The sequence below is a fragment of the Scomber japonicus genome, chromosome 7 (genome assembly GCF_027409825.1).
Source record: "Scomber japonicus isolate fScoJap1 chromosome 7, fScoJap1.pri, whole genome shotgun sequence".
Classification (NCBI taxonomy): domain Eukaryota; kingdom Metazoa; phylum Chordata; class Actinopteri; order Scombriformes; family Scombridae; genus Scomber; species Scomber japonicus.
In genome coordinates, this window is record NC_070584.1 from 4,492,847 (window position 1) to 4,508,775 (window position 15,929).

General features: G+C 39.4%; 1 protein-coding gene across 1 annotated transcript in view; it reads left to right on the top strand.

The window, feature by feature from the left end:
• Positions 1–323: 323 nt before the first annotated feature.
• Positions 324–15,929, top strand: part of mcf2l2 (MCF.2 cell line derived transforming sequence-like 2) — a 128,904-nt gene continuing 113,298 nt past the window's right edge. The window contains exons 1-2 of the mRNA XM_053322313.1: positions 324–600; positions 12,338–12,421. Coding sequence (XP_053178288.1) covers positions 576–600; positions 12,338–12,421 — 109 coding nt within the window. The 5' untranslated portion in view covers positions 324–575. The remainder of the gene's footprint in view (positions 601–12,337; positions 12,422–15,929) is intronic.

Here is a 15,929-nt window from a genome sequence, read left to right on the forward strand (position 1 = left end):
ACACACACACACACACACACACACACACACACACACACATGCATACACACAAACACTGCAGCTCAGCCCCACACTGTGTTTTCATTGTCTCTCCCTCCTCATGCCTCCATCTCTTTCTTTTTCACACACACACATACACACATAGACAGTCGGTCTGCCCTCCCTCTCTAACTTCTGATTGGCTGTTTGTTGCTCACAGCAGTTACAGCTGGAGCTGGAAAAACTGACCACAGACGAGACCAAAGACCAAGGCACTGCACCGGCTGTGTGTTTGTTATTGTGTGCGTGAAATGAGAGAGAAGAAATAGAAGAAGAGAGAGAGCGAGAGAGGGAGAGAGACAGAGAGAAAGGGAGAGTTTCAGTTTAGTTTGCCTAGACGTCTGGAGCAGTCAGAGCTGGTGAGGAGGACGGTGATGGTGATGAAGAAGCAGCTGCTGTTGACAGACCATGGTCTCTGCTGGATGTTGTGTTGCCGTCACTAATTTGGGATATCATGAGATTATTGGGATTACTGATTTTCCTGGAGGGATTTATGGTGACGACCGTGTGTGTCCTTAAAGCATAAAGGTGTTAACATGAAGAGTGTGAAAAATGTTGTAGGTAATGTTTACACACACACACAGATACACACACAAACACACACATAGACATCAATACTTTGGTATCACTTCATGACTTAAATAACACTTAAAACCAATCAGAAAAGTTATGTAAAGCTGTACATTATATACTTATGTAGTGTGCTGTATGGAATAGATGAACATACAACACACTGTCTTGTTCTCATGGGCTTTGTTTACACACTACAACAGACTGTTAGACAGGAACTCTCGCATGTCTGTTGCCAGCCACGCTTCTCTCTGTCTGCCTCGTGTCATCTTTTTTCCATTTCACCAGTCTTTTCCATTACAGCGTGCTGGTTAGGTGATTTAGTTTAACAAGTATTTCCTTTTTACTTTTAATCAGCTGATGATGGAATTTCAGTTTAGTCTCTACACCATTATGTTACGGCTCTGCCCAAGGCTAACTACTGACCTACTTGTCCTTTATAATGGATCTTTCTGTGATGGTTGCTTTAACTTTAGAGGATATTTAAATGGTCTTGTCGAGGCATAACAATGCTAAATATCAATGAAGTGGAACGAGGAGCTGATTCTTTCATTGTGTTTCAGTTAGATAAAGTGAAGCAGCTTTTCTGGTAGTCAGCCTGAGGGATACTCTGTCTTTGGAATGTGGCTAAAGGCAGACATCACTCTCCCAGCGGTTCCGGGAGTCTCCCTCTTATTGATAGTGGCTCCCTGACACCCATAAATGAGATACAATCTCCTGGAATCTGGAGTGAGCAAGCAAGAGCGCGCTAGAGAATGCAGAGAGCAAAGTGTCCTGATTGCTATGTGTTGCTGCCACCCACCCCACCCCGCACCACAGCAAGTCCAATGTTCACTGGCCTTTTAACTCGCTACTAAATGCTGAGCTACGTTGACTAGCTAGTTGCTAACTTTGTGCGGCTTGTGTTTGGTTACATGCTACCACCAGACTATTGTATCACAAAAAACACATTTCTTGCATTTCTGCACCACCTGACGTCTTGGAGTAAGTCAGGATCAGGGCAATAAATGAATATTAGGAGAGTTGCTATCTCATATTCAAAAATTACATTTATAAAAACTTTATGTAGCCTAAAATGGTAGTAGATTACATTAAAACCTACTGTGTTGAATTGTGAGAGTTTTAGATTGTTCCTCCACAGTAACTCACCCTCATTCCTTTCCTGTGTGCCCACTGTGTGTGAGGAGGAAGCTAAGAGCCATTGACGGAGATGACTCTGAGCAGCATGCGTGAGAATACATTACAATAGATTTGTGTATGTTCCTTGTTTTTCCCCTGATACTCCGAATACCTCTAAGCTGGATGGTGCGGCTCCGTCTTGTCTGCTTGTGCACTATCAGCATCCTCTTTTCGCACCACGACATCCAATTATAAATTCGTTTTTCACTACATACACACACACACGCACACACACATGCACCACACATGCACCGCACACGCACATGCACACACACACACACACACACACACACACACACACACACACACACACACACACACGCACACACACACACACACACACAGGAATCAGGTGTGTGGGTGCAGCATGAGTGTGTTTAGCCTCTAACATCACCAATCACCACCTGGACCACCTATAACTTTAAAATACTTTTTACATTTACATGCCTTTAATCTTGTAGAAGAAGTCATTCTACATAATGAGGATTTTACTTGATGTTGTTGTTTGTATTTGTTACTTATTCCATAGACCTTTCAGATGTAATACTTAAAGGATAAGTTCAGATTTTTCTCAAGTGTACTGTACATTTACTAACTCCTGGCTATGAAGAGACCCCATCTCATCATGACTGTGTGACAAAAATATACAAAATTCCTTTGGTTTAATCTAATTCAAAATATTAAGATCAAGATATGTTTCATACATCATCTTTCTACAGTTTAATCTATAATAACTAAATATTACCAATTTCTGTACTAGGCCACACACTTAAGTAACTCTTGTATGCATTATTAGATGAGACTGTATTGAAGTCATTTGCTCAAAAATGTTACATTTGCTAGTGAAAGAATGTGTTTTCTGAAAGGTAACATAACTAATGTGGAGAAAACTGCATGAAAATTGTGTCACTGTATGCAATCTAGGTGATTTTAGTCTTTGCCATAGATCTCGCTGTGTTTTTGATTGGGGTAACTCCTGAATGTTGAGCTCAATCTGCCTTTGAATCCCAGCAGTAGCAGCAGCACTGACAGTTTGTGGGAGCCTGCTGCTAAATCCTTTTAAATTTAGAGCAGATGGATGAAGGTGACAACCAAGGTGCGTACAGTGTGTTGTGTGTACAGACAGGGGGTGAAATAGTGTTGGCACCGTCAGTGTGTTGCCATAGGAACGTGAAGATAAGTCACCTGACAGCATGACAGAGAATCAGCCGTGTTGTCACCAGCTTCCTTGAGCTTCCATGAGCTGCTTTTCAAGATCCACCTGCTCTATAACTGCTGTTTTAGTGCTGCTGCTGGTTTTTCATTCTGAGGCTGCAGCTGTTCAATCCACAAAATGTAATTATAGGCTCTGTCTCTAAAATATCTAGCAACTCTGTGCACTGCCCCTGTCATTTGTTCGTAATTATTACATGAAAGAAAAATGTTTCTTTCATGTAATACTTAGGATGGATACAGACAGATAGACAACCTTTCCTCAACAATTTACCTAGCACCCAAGAAGATTGTAAGTTAGGGCAATCAAGAATTTTAATGACAGTGATCCAGTGACACACAAACATTTAAACATCTACCATGACTAATATGCCAACAAAGATGAGGTGTGATAGGACGAAAAACTTCAGAACAGTTACTCAGTGGACCTTGTGATGAGACTGTTTTGTCAGTTGTTGTCAGCGTCTATCCTTTCACATGCAATACTTATTTTAGCTTTGCTTTATTCATGTGCAACACAAGCCAATGTGCCAGCTGTTGCCAGCTAACAATGCACAAACTGTATTTGAATACGTGGAGGGAGTTTGGGTTGTATCAGGATCAGATCTCAGCCAGCTATAATGTGTGTATGATGTGACCACATTCTTGAGAAAGTCCACCCAGCAAATTAAAAGGTCACCTAACTATGCTTCTTCTGCATAGTCTGGAAAAAGTCTTCACTTGTAAAAAAAAAAAAAAAAAAGACCACCCTTTACCTGGGACATGCCAAGTCCACCAGCCCTGCTAATTTTCATATTGAAATCTGATCACAGTGTGGGTAGAATGGATTGCATAGCATCACCCAGACAATGTATCTGGATATAGATTTCATGTTAATACAGGAGTGATGTGTTTGTGTGACACCTTAAACCTTAGTTTATAGGGATATGTTTATCAGAACCACTTGCAGTTTCCCCTTGTCTCTCACCATAACCAGAAGTTCAGACTGGTGTGTCATACCACCGATATAATAAAATATTATATGATTTAGTAAAACTGGTTTAAATAATAGATCCATTATCCGGGCCAAAACACTACACAGGTTTTACAATCCTTTTGTGACTCATGAAAGTTATTGTGGTGATGTGGTCTTTCCTCTGAGTCTCCAAAATTGCAAATTAGACAGACCTACCCAAGCTTTGCACTGTTCTACTGCATACCACTGCTGCTGCTTCATGGACTCTTAATGCCTAATGCACACCCTACTTATCTTTATATCTTACACCAACATAGACAATATTCACCTACATGGTTTATACCAGGGGTCTTCAACATTTTCCAGGCCATTGCGATCGGTGCTGGTCCGGGTGGGGTGGGGGTGGATCGGTCTAATAAGCGGCAACGCAGAGCTAAAGACGCTTTGCTGTCACACGCGCTGCATTTATAGTCACACAAACACATACACACACACACGCGCGCGCGCAGTCACTCTCTAGTTTGCGCTCTTGCTCACACCAGATTCCGGGAGATTGGATCTCATTTGCGGGCGTCAGGGAGCCGCTATCAATATGCTGGAGACTCCCGGAACTTCCAGGAGAGTTGGGATGTCTGTAATACACAGGTTCATATATTCGTGTTTTTATTTTAAACATGTGCAAGGTACGGCCTCGTGATTGGCACAGCAGCGATAGGGGCGGGTCCTCCTTGTTGGCGGACAGGTGTGAATGAATCGGTGCCAAGCTTGAAAGAGCTCCTGTGTGTCGCTGAATGTGTACATTGCTGACTGAAAGACGTCTTCTGCCTCCATTTATCTGTTCACTACAGTGTGTTCGATTCATGTTAAAGACATGTTGTATTTATATTTAAAGACATTTCAATTTGTGGAAAAAATTGCGAGGGAGAATATAAAAAAATGTCTAATCAACCAAAACTTTCGTGACCCCCCTACAGTACCTCCACGGACCCCCTAGGGGTCGCGGACCCCCTGTTGAAGACCTCTGGTTTATACGTCTGGTTGGTTGCATTTCATTGTACTGTACCTGTGTTTTTTGTATGGATCCCTTTGTCTTGGTAGCCTTGCTGTGGAATTCTTTGAAATTAATGATTGTGCTGTGTATTTTTCCTACCCCGACGAAACGTTTTTAATAACCAATACTAGTGTTTATGAAACTATGCGTGACAACTGTGGTATAGTTAAAGGCTAGAAAAAGGTTATGGTTCAGACAAATGGTTAACATATGGATGAGATTAGGCAACTACACCCTTGGATGTGCTACACTCTCATCCACCACCCCAGCCTCCACATCCTTTCTGTTGCTTTGTATTGTATTGGCACTAAACTTTGGCTGGATCTAAAGTGTGCATTGGATAATTTTAGCTTTTTTATCACTCCATTCTGGAAAAAAACATTCGAACTTACCTGTAGCAACTCATAATGTAATAATGGCTCATAATGTAATAACAGCTCATAATGTAATAAATTAAATGTAATAAAAGTTCATAATGTAATAATTGGCTCATAATGTAATAAAATCTTGAGCGCATAACGTAATAACGCCTTTGCACATAATGTAATAATGTAACAATTTATTACATTATGAGCCCAACTATATAGCAACTCATAATGTAATAACAGCTCATAATGTAACACTGGCTTAAACTGTGACAAAAGTGTTGCATTATGACCATTTCTTTACCGTTGCCGTTCCTGCAGGGTGAAAGGACTTGCTTTCACCTCTGTGATTATCTGTCTGTATGTAAAAAACGTGGTGGAGCATTAAGTCCATAATGGCCACACCTGCACATTGACTACTCGAATTCACCTACAGGCAGAGGTCTGTGTTTGTCTATGATTTGTACATAGGTGGCACTACAGTAATAGGGTGGATAAGGGAAGAGGGAGGGGACTGTAGTTCATGTAATTTAAGAACATTTTCTATTGCTACAATAAATGCAGAAAACAGTAACTTCTACATTTAAAAACACATTTAAGATGGTTCTTTTCAAATAAGTAAGTTAACACTCTTTCCTTCACAGCCTGATGACGACCTTAGAGTTAAAATGTTGCTGTTTTTTTATTGCTGGTCTTTAATGCCAATTCAATAAACACTTTTAAACATTTTCCTGCTACTTACATTAAATACATGATACAAGCAGCATGTTCATTCATCATTCACTTTATTTAGAAACTGGTGAAACTATATACTCAACATGAACCAGCTCGCTGAGCTCATAACTTCTTCAGCCTGTCAGGATACCCAAGTAAAAAAAAAAAAGCACAAGTCGTGATTTAATTAAACAATTCACATAAATAATACATAATCAGAAATTATAGTTAGCCAACAAAAATCTAATCCAGGGCTCCATTTGTCAGGAACTGTTCATGCCCCTGATCACACAGATCAGGGGCTGATCAGGTGAATGGTGATTTAGAAAAAAAAAAAACTTTATTTCTTCCAATATATGTCAGTTATATGGAACCATCCAGAGGATATGTGTCGAATCACAATCCATGCAGTAAACCACCTGGCATTTTGGCTGAAGAGCTGCCTGATGTTGGTTGCAAGGCCACTATTGCGTCCAGCTGCTTTATACAACCTGCTAATATTTATACAGCAGTCTTCATCCATCTCAATATCTAAACATTCAACCAAAGAACCACGTATATAAATTCTTGGTAGGAATGGCCGGGTTAGCTCTCTGAATAAGTTGGAAACTCTGTTGGTGCCCAGCATTGTCATATCCATCAACAGACAATGCTGGATAATGGATGACACTACCAGCAAAGGCAAGTTTGGGCTAACAACCAAGAGGGTATCATCAGGAACAGAAGGAACAATATCAGGGCCAGTTTGATGGACTGTGTTGAGGTCACCATGTGGGAGATCACATGGTGACCCTAACACCATGTCATCATGAGTATCATTGTAGTGATGGTTAGAGTCAGGGTCAGAGTGATGATCAGAGTCCGGGTTTGAAAATTGGTCAAAGTCAGGGTATGAATGTTGGTCACAGTCAGGTTTGAAATGGTGGTCAGAGTCAAGGTTTGAAGGTTGGTCAGAGTCAGGTTTTGAATGGTCTGAATGTTGGTCAGAGTCCGGGTTTGAAGGTTGGTCAGAGTCAGGGTCTGAATGGTGGCTTTATTTGTACCTTTATTTCAGAGGTAAATGATGATAATGCAACACTTTTTTCACAATATAATCTATTATTACATTATGAGCTGTTATTACATTATGAGCATCATCAGTAAGGCTAATGATGTAATAAGTTATTACATTATGTGCAAAGCTGTTACATTATGTGTTCATGATTTTATTACATCATGAGCCGATTACTACATTATGAACTTTTATTACATTGAAGTTATTACTTTATGAGCTGTTATTACATTATGAGTTGCTATATAGTTGGGCTCATAATGTAATAAATTGTTACATTATTACATTATGCGCAAAGGCGTTATTACGTTATGCGCTCAAGATTTTATTACATTATGAGCCGATTATTACATCATGAACTTTTATTACATTTAATTTATTACATTATGAGCTGTTATTACATTATGAGCCATTATTACATTATGAGTTGCTACACTGTATCTATTTCTGAAGCAGTCATTCATCATTCAAGTAGGAGCTCCTTTTGTCAAACGGAGCCCTGTCCTGACCTTTCAAGAGGCCCTTCAGGGTTTCCAGCTTTCCTCATGGGACCATAATTGTGGTTAGCATGAACACGAGTAGCTTCCCAACATAGAAACAAATGACAGCGAACTACAGTAGCTTTCAGCTTAATTTTAGTGCACTGTTCAAAACATACAGCAACCTTGACACATTTTGTCGTCAATGCTAGCAAACCTTTCGAAACTTCCAAGAATCTTGCTTGTCTCATTAGTGTTTACAAGTACCTGAGTATGTAACACAACCTGACATCTGCTTATATTAATGTTTCCTGCATTTCCTCTCCGCTTCTTCAATCCTCTGTCAGTTACTAAAAACAGAGTGCTTTTGTCGTGCCTTGAAGTGGCAATACATCACGTCTGTCGGCACCACTCCTTTATGCTTTGATGGTCCAACAATACAGAGCATCCTCCCTGTTTAAGTGCCTGGCTCTGGTTGCATAACCCTGCTGTTCCTTATGTTCCTGGACAGCTAGAGAACACTTCCTAGATTGTTTGTCCCATCCTTTGTGTACACAGTGTTATGTGTACCTTTTTCCTCATTTGCTTTGTCCGTAAAAGTGAACTTCCATGATTACAATGTATCCCAGGATTCTTTAGTACCACAGCTATTTTCATTTTATTGTTGGACAGGTCATTAATTATCCAGTTGGAATTTCATGAAGCAGTCAAGACTCCGGCAACAACTTTATTATGAGACTTCAGACTTCTTTTTCTCTCCATGCCTCTTGGAAGTAGGTGCCAGGAGTAGTAGTTGTGCCAGGAATCCCTACCTTGCAGTTTGAAAGTTGCACTGTGGACATTAATCAATACAAGTATCAAATGCACATTAACATTACTGGGAAGAGAACAGATAATGTGCTCTGAATACATCAAAATTTAAAAACATGGAGGTGTAGATAATTTAAGGTTCAATATTACAATTGTCAGCAAGTTTTGTCCGTAGTAACTTTGAAGCATTTTTCACTGTAGGAATTGTACATTGCAGGTGATATTTTACCTCATGATCTGATGTGGAGGCCTGGCTGCTTGTGCAACTTGACATGACTTGAATTGAAACTGATAAACTGAAGTTAGGGTCAGACTCCAAAGTGCGTACAAGTCATAGTGTTGTCAGATGTGATAACACTATGGTTTTAAAAATAAACATTTTGGTGAAGTTCGGGAAGCTTGGTCTGGGCTTACTACTTCCTTATAGGTTAAGCAACCTTTGTTGCCATGGTTACAATAATAACCATGTGGTTGTAGTCATGGTTTTTACAAAACAAAGTTGACTCACTCAAACTTGTGGAAATTGAACAGCCGTCTCCCGTTTTGTTGAGCCTTCCATCCACCCCAACCTCCTCCAAATGTAGACTTTGTCACTATACACTGACGTCATCTGATTTCTATCTTTGTTCTAGTTGTAATTTCCTATGGGAACCAGAGGATGTGGTCACTTTTACATAAAAATAGGATGTTTTGGGCCACTGGCATTTATAACCTATTGTTCAGTTTTTCAAGCAAATGTATGCAATATATATATTGCATACATTTGCATAATATATTGCATTATATATATATACATATATACAAGACCCCACACAATTCTTTTCCCACTGTTAAAACCTCTCATTCTATTCCTACTATTCCCACAAAAGACCAGCATCACAACTTTTAGTGTTAGTTAGAAGTTTTTGGAGGGACCAGTGGGGATCAAATATAAATCCTGCTTTAAATATGATTCATTTGGGTATTTGGTTAAAATACCGTATTTTTGTGTAGTTCTTGGGCATGTTTGTGAAATAGACTGATACAGATAGTAGCTTCGTATTTGAACATTATCAAAATGACACTGCTACAAGTGCTAATCCCTGCATCTGTTTGAATCATGTGTTGCCTTGTCAGGTTTCCAAAGCTTTCAGTGACAGGTTTCACATATTCCTGAAAGGGTTTTATAACAAACTAAATACATACAGTAGCCTATATCTTTACTCACTTACTGTACCTGCTTTTTCTAGAGCTTCTAACTGAACTATATCCACTGAAAGCTGTGGAAGAAGCCAGTAATTGAACCTTGAGTTCTTTTTTGTCAAACTACTGTTTTCACTGAAGTTTTACATCATGTGCCATGACATAATCAAGACCCTTTGAGTATTTATGATGCCTCACAGTCTTAACTTTCTAATAATGATTATTTGCGTGATTTAATAAGGACAATTAGAGCTCAAAAGACAGAAAGTGGTGCATGTGTTTGTGTGATTTTTTATATCCTTGGTAGGTCAGATGACTGGGATATTAAGAACAGAGGTATTGATATTGACTCCTTTAAATACCAGTCATTGTGCTCTCTCTCTCTCTCTCTCTTTTTCTCCCAACCCCCACCAGCACATAACCTAGCTGGCCATGTTTTAGAGTAATAAAGCATAGTCGGTATTAATGCACGTCTTTATTCTCAATGACAGAGACAGGGTTGTTCACCATACACTGCGCTTAGAGCTTCAGGCTGCATGGGAACCATAATAATCATTAAATCAGTGCAGGGGAGGAGCTAATGTATGGAGACACACAGATACACACTCAATGCTGTGTCTGAGAACGCTTTGTACAGGCCTATAAGTCAGTAATGGTCAGTTACAGAAAAGGCTACACGTATGACCCAGTTTACCAAAGAATAGTTTCCAAATGAGGTAGGAAACTGCTCTTAAATCAGACGACTTTGAAGCTCAGCAATTGTGAAACTTTGGTCATCTGCTAAAGTCAGGAGGATCGACAATTAAGATAGAACTCTGAAATGGAGTGGAACAGAAAGCTATACATGTGACATGAGTTCTGCTTTCCTTGGAGCTTCTTTTTTTGGAGTTACTTTTAATGAGGTAGAGATGGGACATAAGAATGGTCTAACCATCTGTGCTGGCCTAATAAGAGTTACCTTTGTGTTTTCACTTCATTATTTAGTCTAGGTGTCAGCCAGTTTATGTTTGGAGTTGCTGTGCACATTGAGTAGCTGTGGTTGTGGGGGGCGGGGGGTGCAGTTTGATGGTTGGTGGTCCTAGGGTTAGTGTCAAATAAACCGTAGCACCACTTCATACCGCAGCAAAAAAATAAAAATAATAAAGGAAAACCAATCTAAAAACAACACAACACACTATAATGTTCACCCGGAATTGCCCAATCGTAGTTGATAAAAAATAAAATAAAACAACAACAATTTGCTGCTAATAAAAGTGGGCGTGTTGAAAACTGAAAGCGGCCAATCAGAGAGCAGCCTCAGGTCATGTACTTGTCAAAAGTTTAAGAGCCGGCGCCCCACACACAGGAAGTATATAATATACTATTTGCAATCGATTTATAATGAATGCTGACAGGTGCAGAGAGATTAACTGGCGCATTTTACAAGCAAATTCTTTTTATTTCATAATTATTAAGCATTATCTAATTAATTTATACTTAATATGCTTAAGCAGATTGTCTCTAGATATTTGGAGGGGGCGGTGCCCTAGTGCCCCGCATTGACCAGCCGCCAATGTAGTTCTCCTCTGTATGTTCTGGGATAACCTCTGTATTTTCTAGGTTAGCCTCTGTAGCCTCTGGAGCTTCTGGGCTAGCCTCTGTAGCCTCTGGGTTTGTCTCTGTAGCTTCTGGGTTAGCCTCTGTAGCTTCGGAGTTAGCCACTGAAGTTTATAGCCTCTGGGGTAGCCTCTGTAGCTTCTAGGTTAGCCTCTGTAGCTTCTAGGTTAGCCTCTATAGCCTCTGGGGTAGCCTCTGTAGCTTCTAGTATAGCCTCTGGTCTGGGGTAGCCTCTGTAGCTTCTAGTATAGCCTCTGGGGTAGCCTCTGTAGCTTCTAGGTTAGCCTCTATAGCCGCTGTAGCTTCTAGGTTAGCCTCTGGAGTAGCCTCTGTAGCTTCTAGGTTTGTCTCAGTAGCTTCTGGGTTACTAGCTACTACTAGGCTATTACTCTGCTTTATTTATGGACACCTCTGCAGAGGTCCACATCAACAAAAAACTAAAGAAGATAAATAAAACACAAGACAATACAAGGACAGGACAGTATAGAATAGTATATATAGTATATTAAAACAGATAGAGACATGTATTCCAATGTATTTTGTGTCACTGTGTCACATGGGTACTAATGTCATAGGAACTTGGTTTCATCCATATCCATAAAGTATCCATAAAAGCATAAACACAATCATGATATAAATGTTTCAACTTTTGAACTTTCCCATGATCTTTGCATCTGTTGAGTCATCACATTTAACCAGTGATGGTCTCATGGGAAATTATGTTTGTCAATAAGCTGCAAAATAAAACAAACAAACAAAAAAACATTTATTGAATAATCAATGACATTAGATAGAAAATGACTACCCTTGTCTTAACAACATGATAAACTGCAGAGGCAGGTTGTGTTCCAGGCTGCAGTTTTGGGATTTCACCTAACTCTCTTTAAGTGGACTTAAAACGATGTATACAGCTACTTTGATCCCATGCTGTTGTAGATACTTTTTTGGCTAGGGCTTTTCTATTGCAGTTTTTTTACACTTTTACGTTTATATTACTTCAGCATCACTTGAGAGTAGGTTCATCTTCTCGTTGTTCTGTCTTCAGAAGTTTTTTTTTTGTGATCATATGGTTCTCTGGATGATCATATGTTTTACTGTGTATGTCTGATCAGTGTGTGTATCTTTTCCTCACAGATGAGATCATGCAGCAGGAGATCAGGCCCCTGCTCGCTGTCGACATCATAGAGCAGCTTCATCGCCAGTTTGCCTTGCTGTCAGGTACGTAACAAAACATCTCACTGTCTCACAGTCAGTGTAAACACATCACGCCTAAGACTGTGGCACATTTTCAAAACAAGACACAATATGTTGAGTTATACACATTTAAAGGAGATTTTTCATGAGACTCCATGTTGGGTGATGGGACACAAACTCAATTCTTAATCAACTGAAGCTTATACAATGCTTCATTTTGAATGTTGTTTTAAGACTCATTTGAAAAAATGTGATCTGTCCTTTAGGGTGACATTTCCCACAGTAAGGTTGGAGCAGCTGGGTGTTCTCTATTGTGTTTTACACCAAACTAAAGGTTCATTATTTCTAGTTTTCTGAAAAAAAGATGTAGAAATTTGTTGGTGTTTATTTTGAATATTTAAAAACAAATGGTGAAAACAAGATTTAAAAATATAATTTCCATGAAACGCTCTATTGTTCATTGTCTTATAACTGAGGGTTTATCTGTAGTCTGTTTCTGTTCTCTCTATCGTTCACTTCTTCTATATTTGGCAGCATGATCTGAGCAGTGCGTGTTAAAGGGAGATCTTGTTTACTGTAAAGTGTGGTGAACAGTGTCTTCTTAAAATGGGAAACAAAACCACATGTTAATGAGTGGGGGATAAAATCAATGTGGAAATCATTTTAAACTGATCCACATTTTCCGTGAAATCTGGCTTTTGTTTTTTTGTTATTATTTTATTAAAGCTACAGTTAAAGTTGTATAATGTGTACAACCAAAATAAAAACAAAAAAATCATAATGTCTAAACACACTGCCTCGCCCGTCCCCTCAATAGCATATGATATTTAAAATTAGGACCCATGGTAAACATGATCTCTATTAATAGGTAGAATAAATAGATCCAGCTATTAGAACTGCATAGGCAGTATTGGGTGCTTTTAATCTACCAATATATTGATATTTAAAAAAAGCCCCAATTAAAACAGAAAACAACAATATGATGTAATTAGGAACAAATTGATAAAGCACCTATGAGACATGACAAAAAGTATAGCTCTGGGGTCTTTGGGTACGTCAGTCTGTAGGATAAAGGTCTAAATTCCTCCCCCATTAGTTGACAAATTACTCCTTTTGACTATAAAAGACAGATCTTTACAGGTAAATTGGTGGAGTTGCCCTTTAACCACACCTGTAATCAGTAGTACATGAAACCAAGTCTGTTGACCATATGAGTTTTGGTGACAAGACATTCCTCTTACTCAGTGTTTTCTATAAGTTAACACTTAAATTCACAGAAACTTTTAACACAGCTGGAGTGAAATGAACATTTCTTCTGCAGCAGTCTGACGAATATCAGTCACTGTTTACACAGCAGCACCAATTAGATAATTTCTCCCACACAGCACTGAGATCAGCTGGTTGTGATAGTCATAGTGTTAGTGTTTTATTATTTGTATGTGTATATAAAATGATATCTTAAGTAAGAGTCATATTTCTTCCTACAAAACAGAAAGCAAAGTGAAGCACCATTAGGTCAGCTTCACTATCACACTGCATATATTCAGATGATAAATCAGTTTCCAATCAATCAATCAGCTGGCTTTGTTTTTTAATTTTTTTGTTTGTGAAGAATACAAATAATGTAAATCACCTGTATCATCAGATGAGTTAAACACCAGAGGAGCTGCTGCTGCTACCTGTAAGTTAGTTAACACTCAATGTAGCTTTACATCAAACACTTTTAAATCTGTGTTGTGGATGTTTTGACCAGGTATGAGAAATGATTAACAGGTTGTTTGAACTGACAATTCTGTTGAATGAAAAAGTTAGGTCAATATTGACTGTTAGAATGATGTAACTACCATTTAGATAATTACACACCTGTCTTTACTGTATTTACAACAAACAACACTAGCCTTGTATTGTACCGTATAGTATTTACACCCCATCCTTGATGTTATAACAGACCCACCTGATCTTATTCTGTTTAGTGAGGTGTAAAAAATTCTCTTCCATCCTGGTTTGTGCTGTATGCTGCGATTTCTGTATCTCAATCATATCAGCTCTGAGATAGTTTAGGGGGGCGAGGGGAGTAAAAATATAAGTACAACACCATGAATTTACTTAAAAATTAAGCAAAAAGAAATGTTCTTACAACTCAACCAACAATCATGAACAGAAAACACGTTTCACTAAAAAATAAGTTGATCTTATTAATAACTGAAATGTCTGTAAAATAAAGGACTATCACTTAAAGTGAGGTAATAAACAACACGCACAACACAGCTACACACACAAACACACACACTAAATGGGCCCAGCTGTGGTGATCACCTGCAGAGTGAGGAGGGCAGTACCTGGTGGGGCAGAGAGAGAGAGAGAAGTGCAGAGCCTTAAATTCCACACACACATACACACACACACACACGCTATGTCACGTAATGATGTCATTCCAAACAAAGCTTAACTTCACTTTATTCCATAAATGGCAACAAATCCTTGTTCAGCTCTATTGGTATTTGATGTTTTTACCATCATCCTCTTCTTCATGGCGCCACTTCTCCACTTCTCCTCTGTCACTTCTCCTTCACGACTGCTGGAACTGAAACTTTCCCTTTAAATCCCGCTGATATACACTGAATCCACTGTATGCTCAGTCCCAGCACTTTCTGAGCTGGTGTTATGTGTCATATCATCAGCACGAGTCACAGAGGGAAGGACTTTATGTGTAACGCAGCTGTTCGCTTCTCATATTCTTCACAGGGGAAATCAGACAGAAATGACTAGCGTGCTCTGACAGACGCACGTACACACACACACACACACACACACACACAAAGCCCTTCAGCTGACTGTTTGAGTAGTGTTGTGATTGTTGGAGTGGAATAGAGGAGGGAAACCAAATGGAGTGATATGTGTGGATGACTGGTTCAGTTCCAGATAACACAGCAGTTAGTTAGAAATTTATCAGGCCTGGCCTTCCTGTGTATGTGCGTGTGCGCAGGGTTCTTGATGGTATTACTGAATCTATTTAGTATTATGACATTTGGATTCAAGGAGAATTTTGAATGGATTAGGGTTAGGTTTAGGGTTCAATTGACCGACCGACCGACCGACCGACAAAAGGCACACAACAGCACAGACATATTTAGACTTAAGGTGAAATACCTGATTTCCATATAACTAACTCAACACAATAATAATCCAAGAATGAAAGAAATAATACACTCCAATAATGAATGGTCATCATGACATCACCACCCTAATGAAGTGTCCCCAATGTGGAAGTGTCCACTGACACTGCATTATCATAGTCTGAAAAGGGATGACAACATCAAAACTGATCACAGTTGTGTTATTTTAACACTCGGAGGTTTTTCTCATTGAGCTCCAGCTGATGGAAACTGGCATCCTTTCACTTTTAAAAGCTCAGACTTTTATATTGCTTGCCGCCACACCAGTCTTCACACTGGGTGCCCTCAGACTTTTCCAGATGTGTTGCGTGGTGGTGGCGGCGGTTCGGCAGCCCCTGTGGTTCTCCAGGGGATGC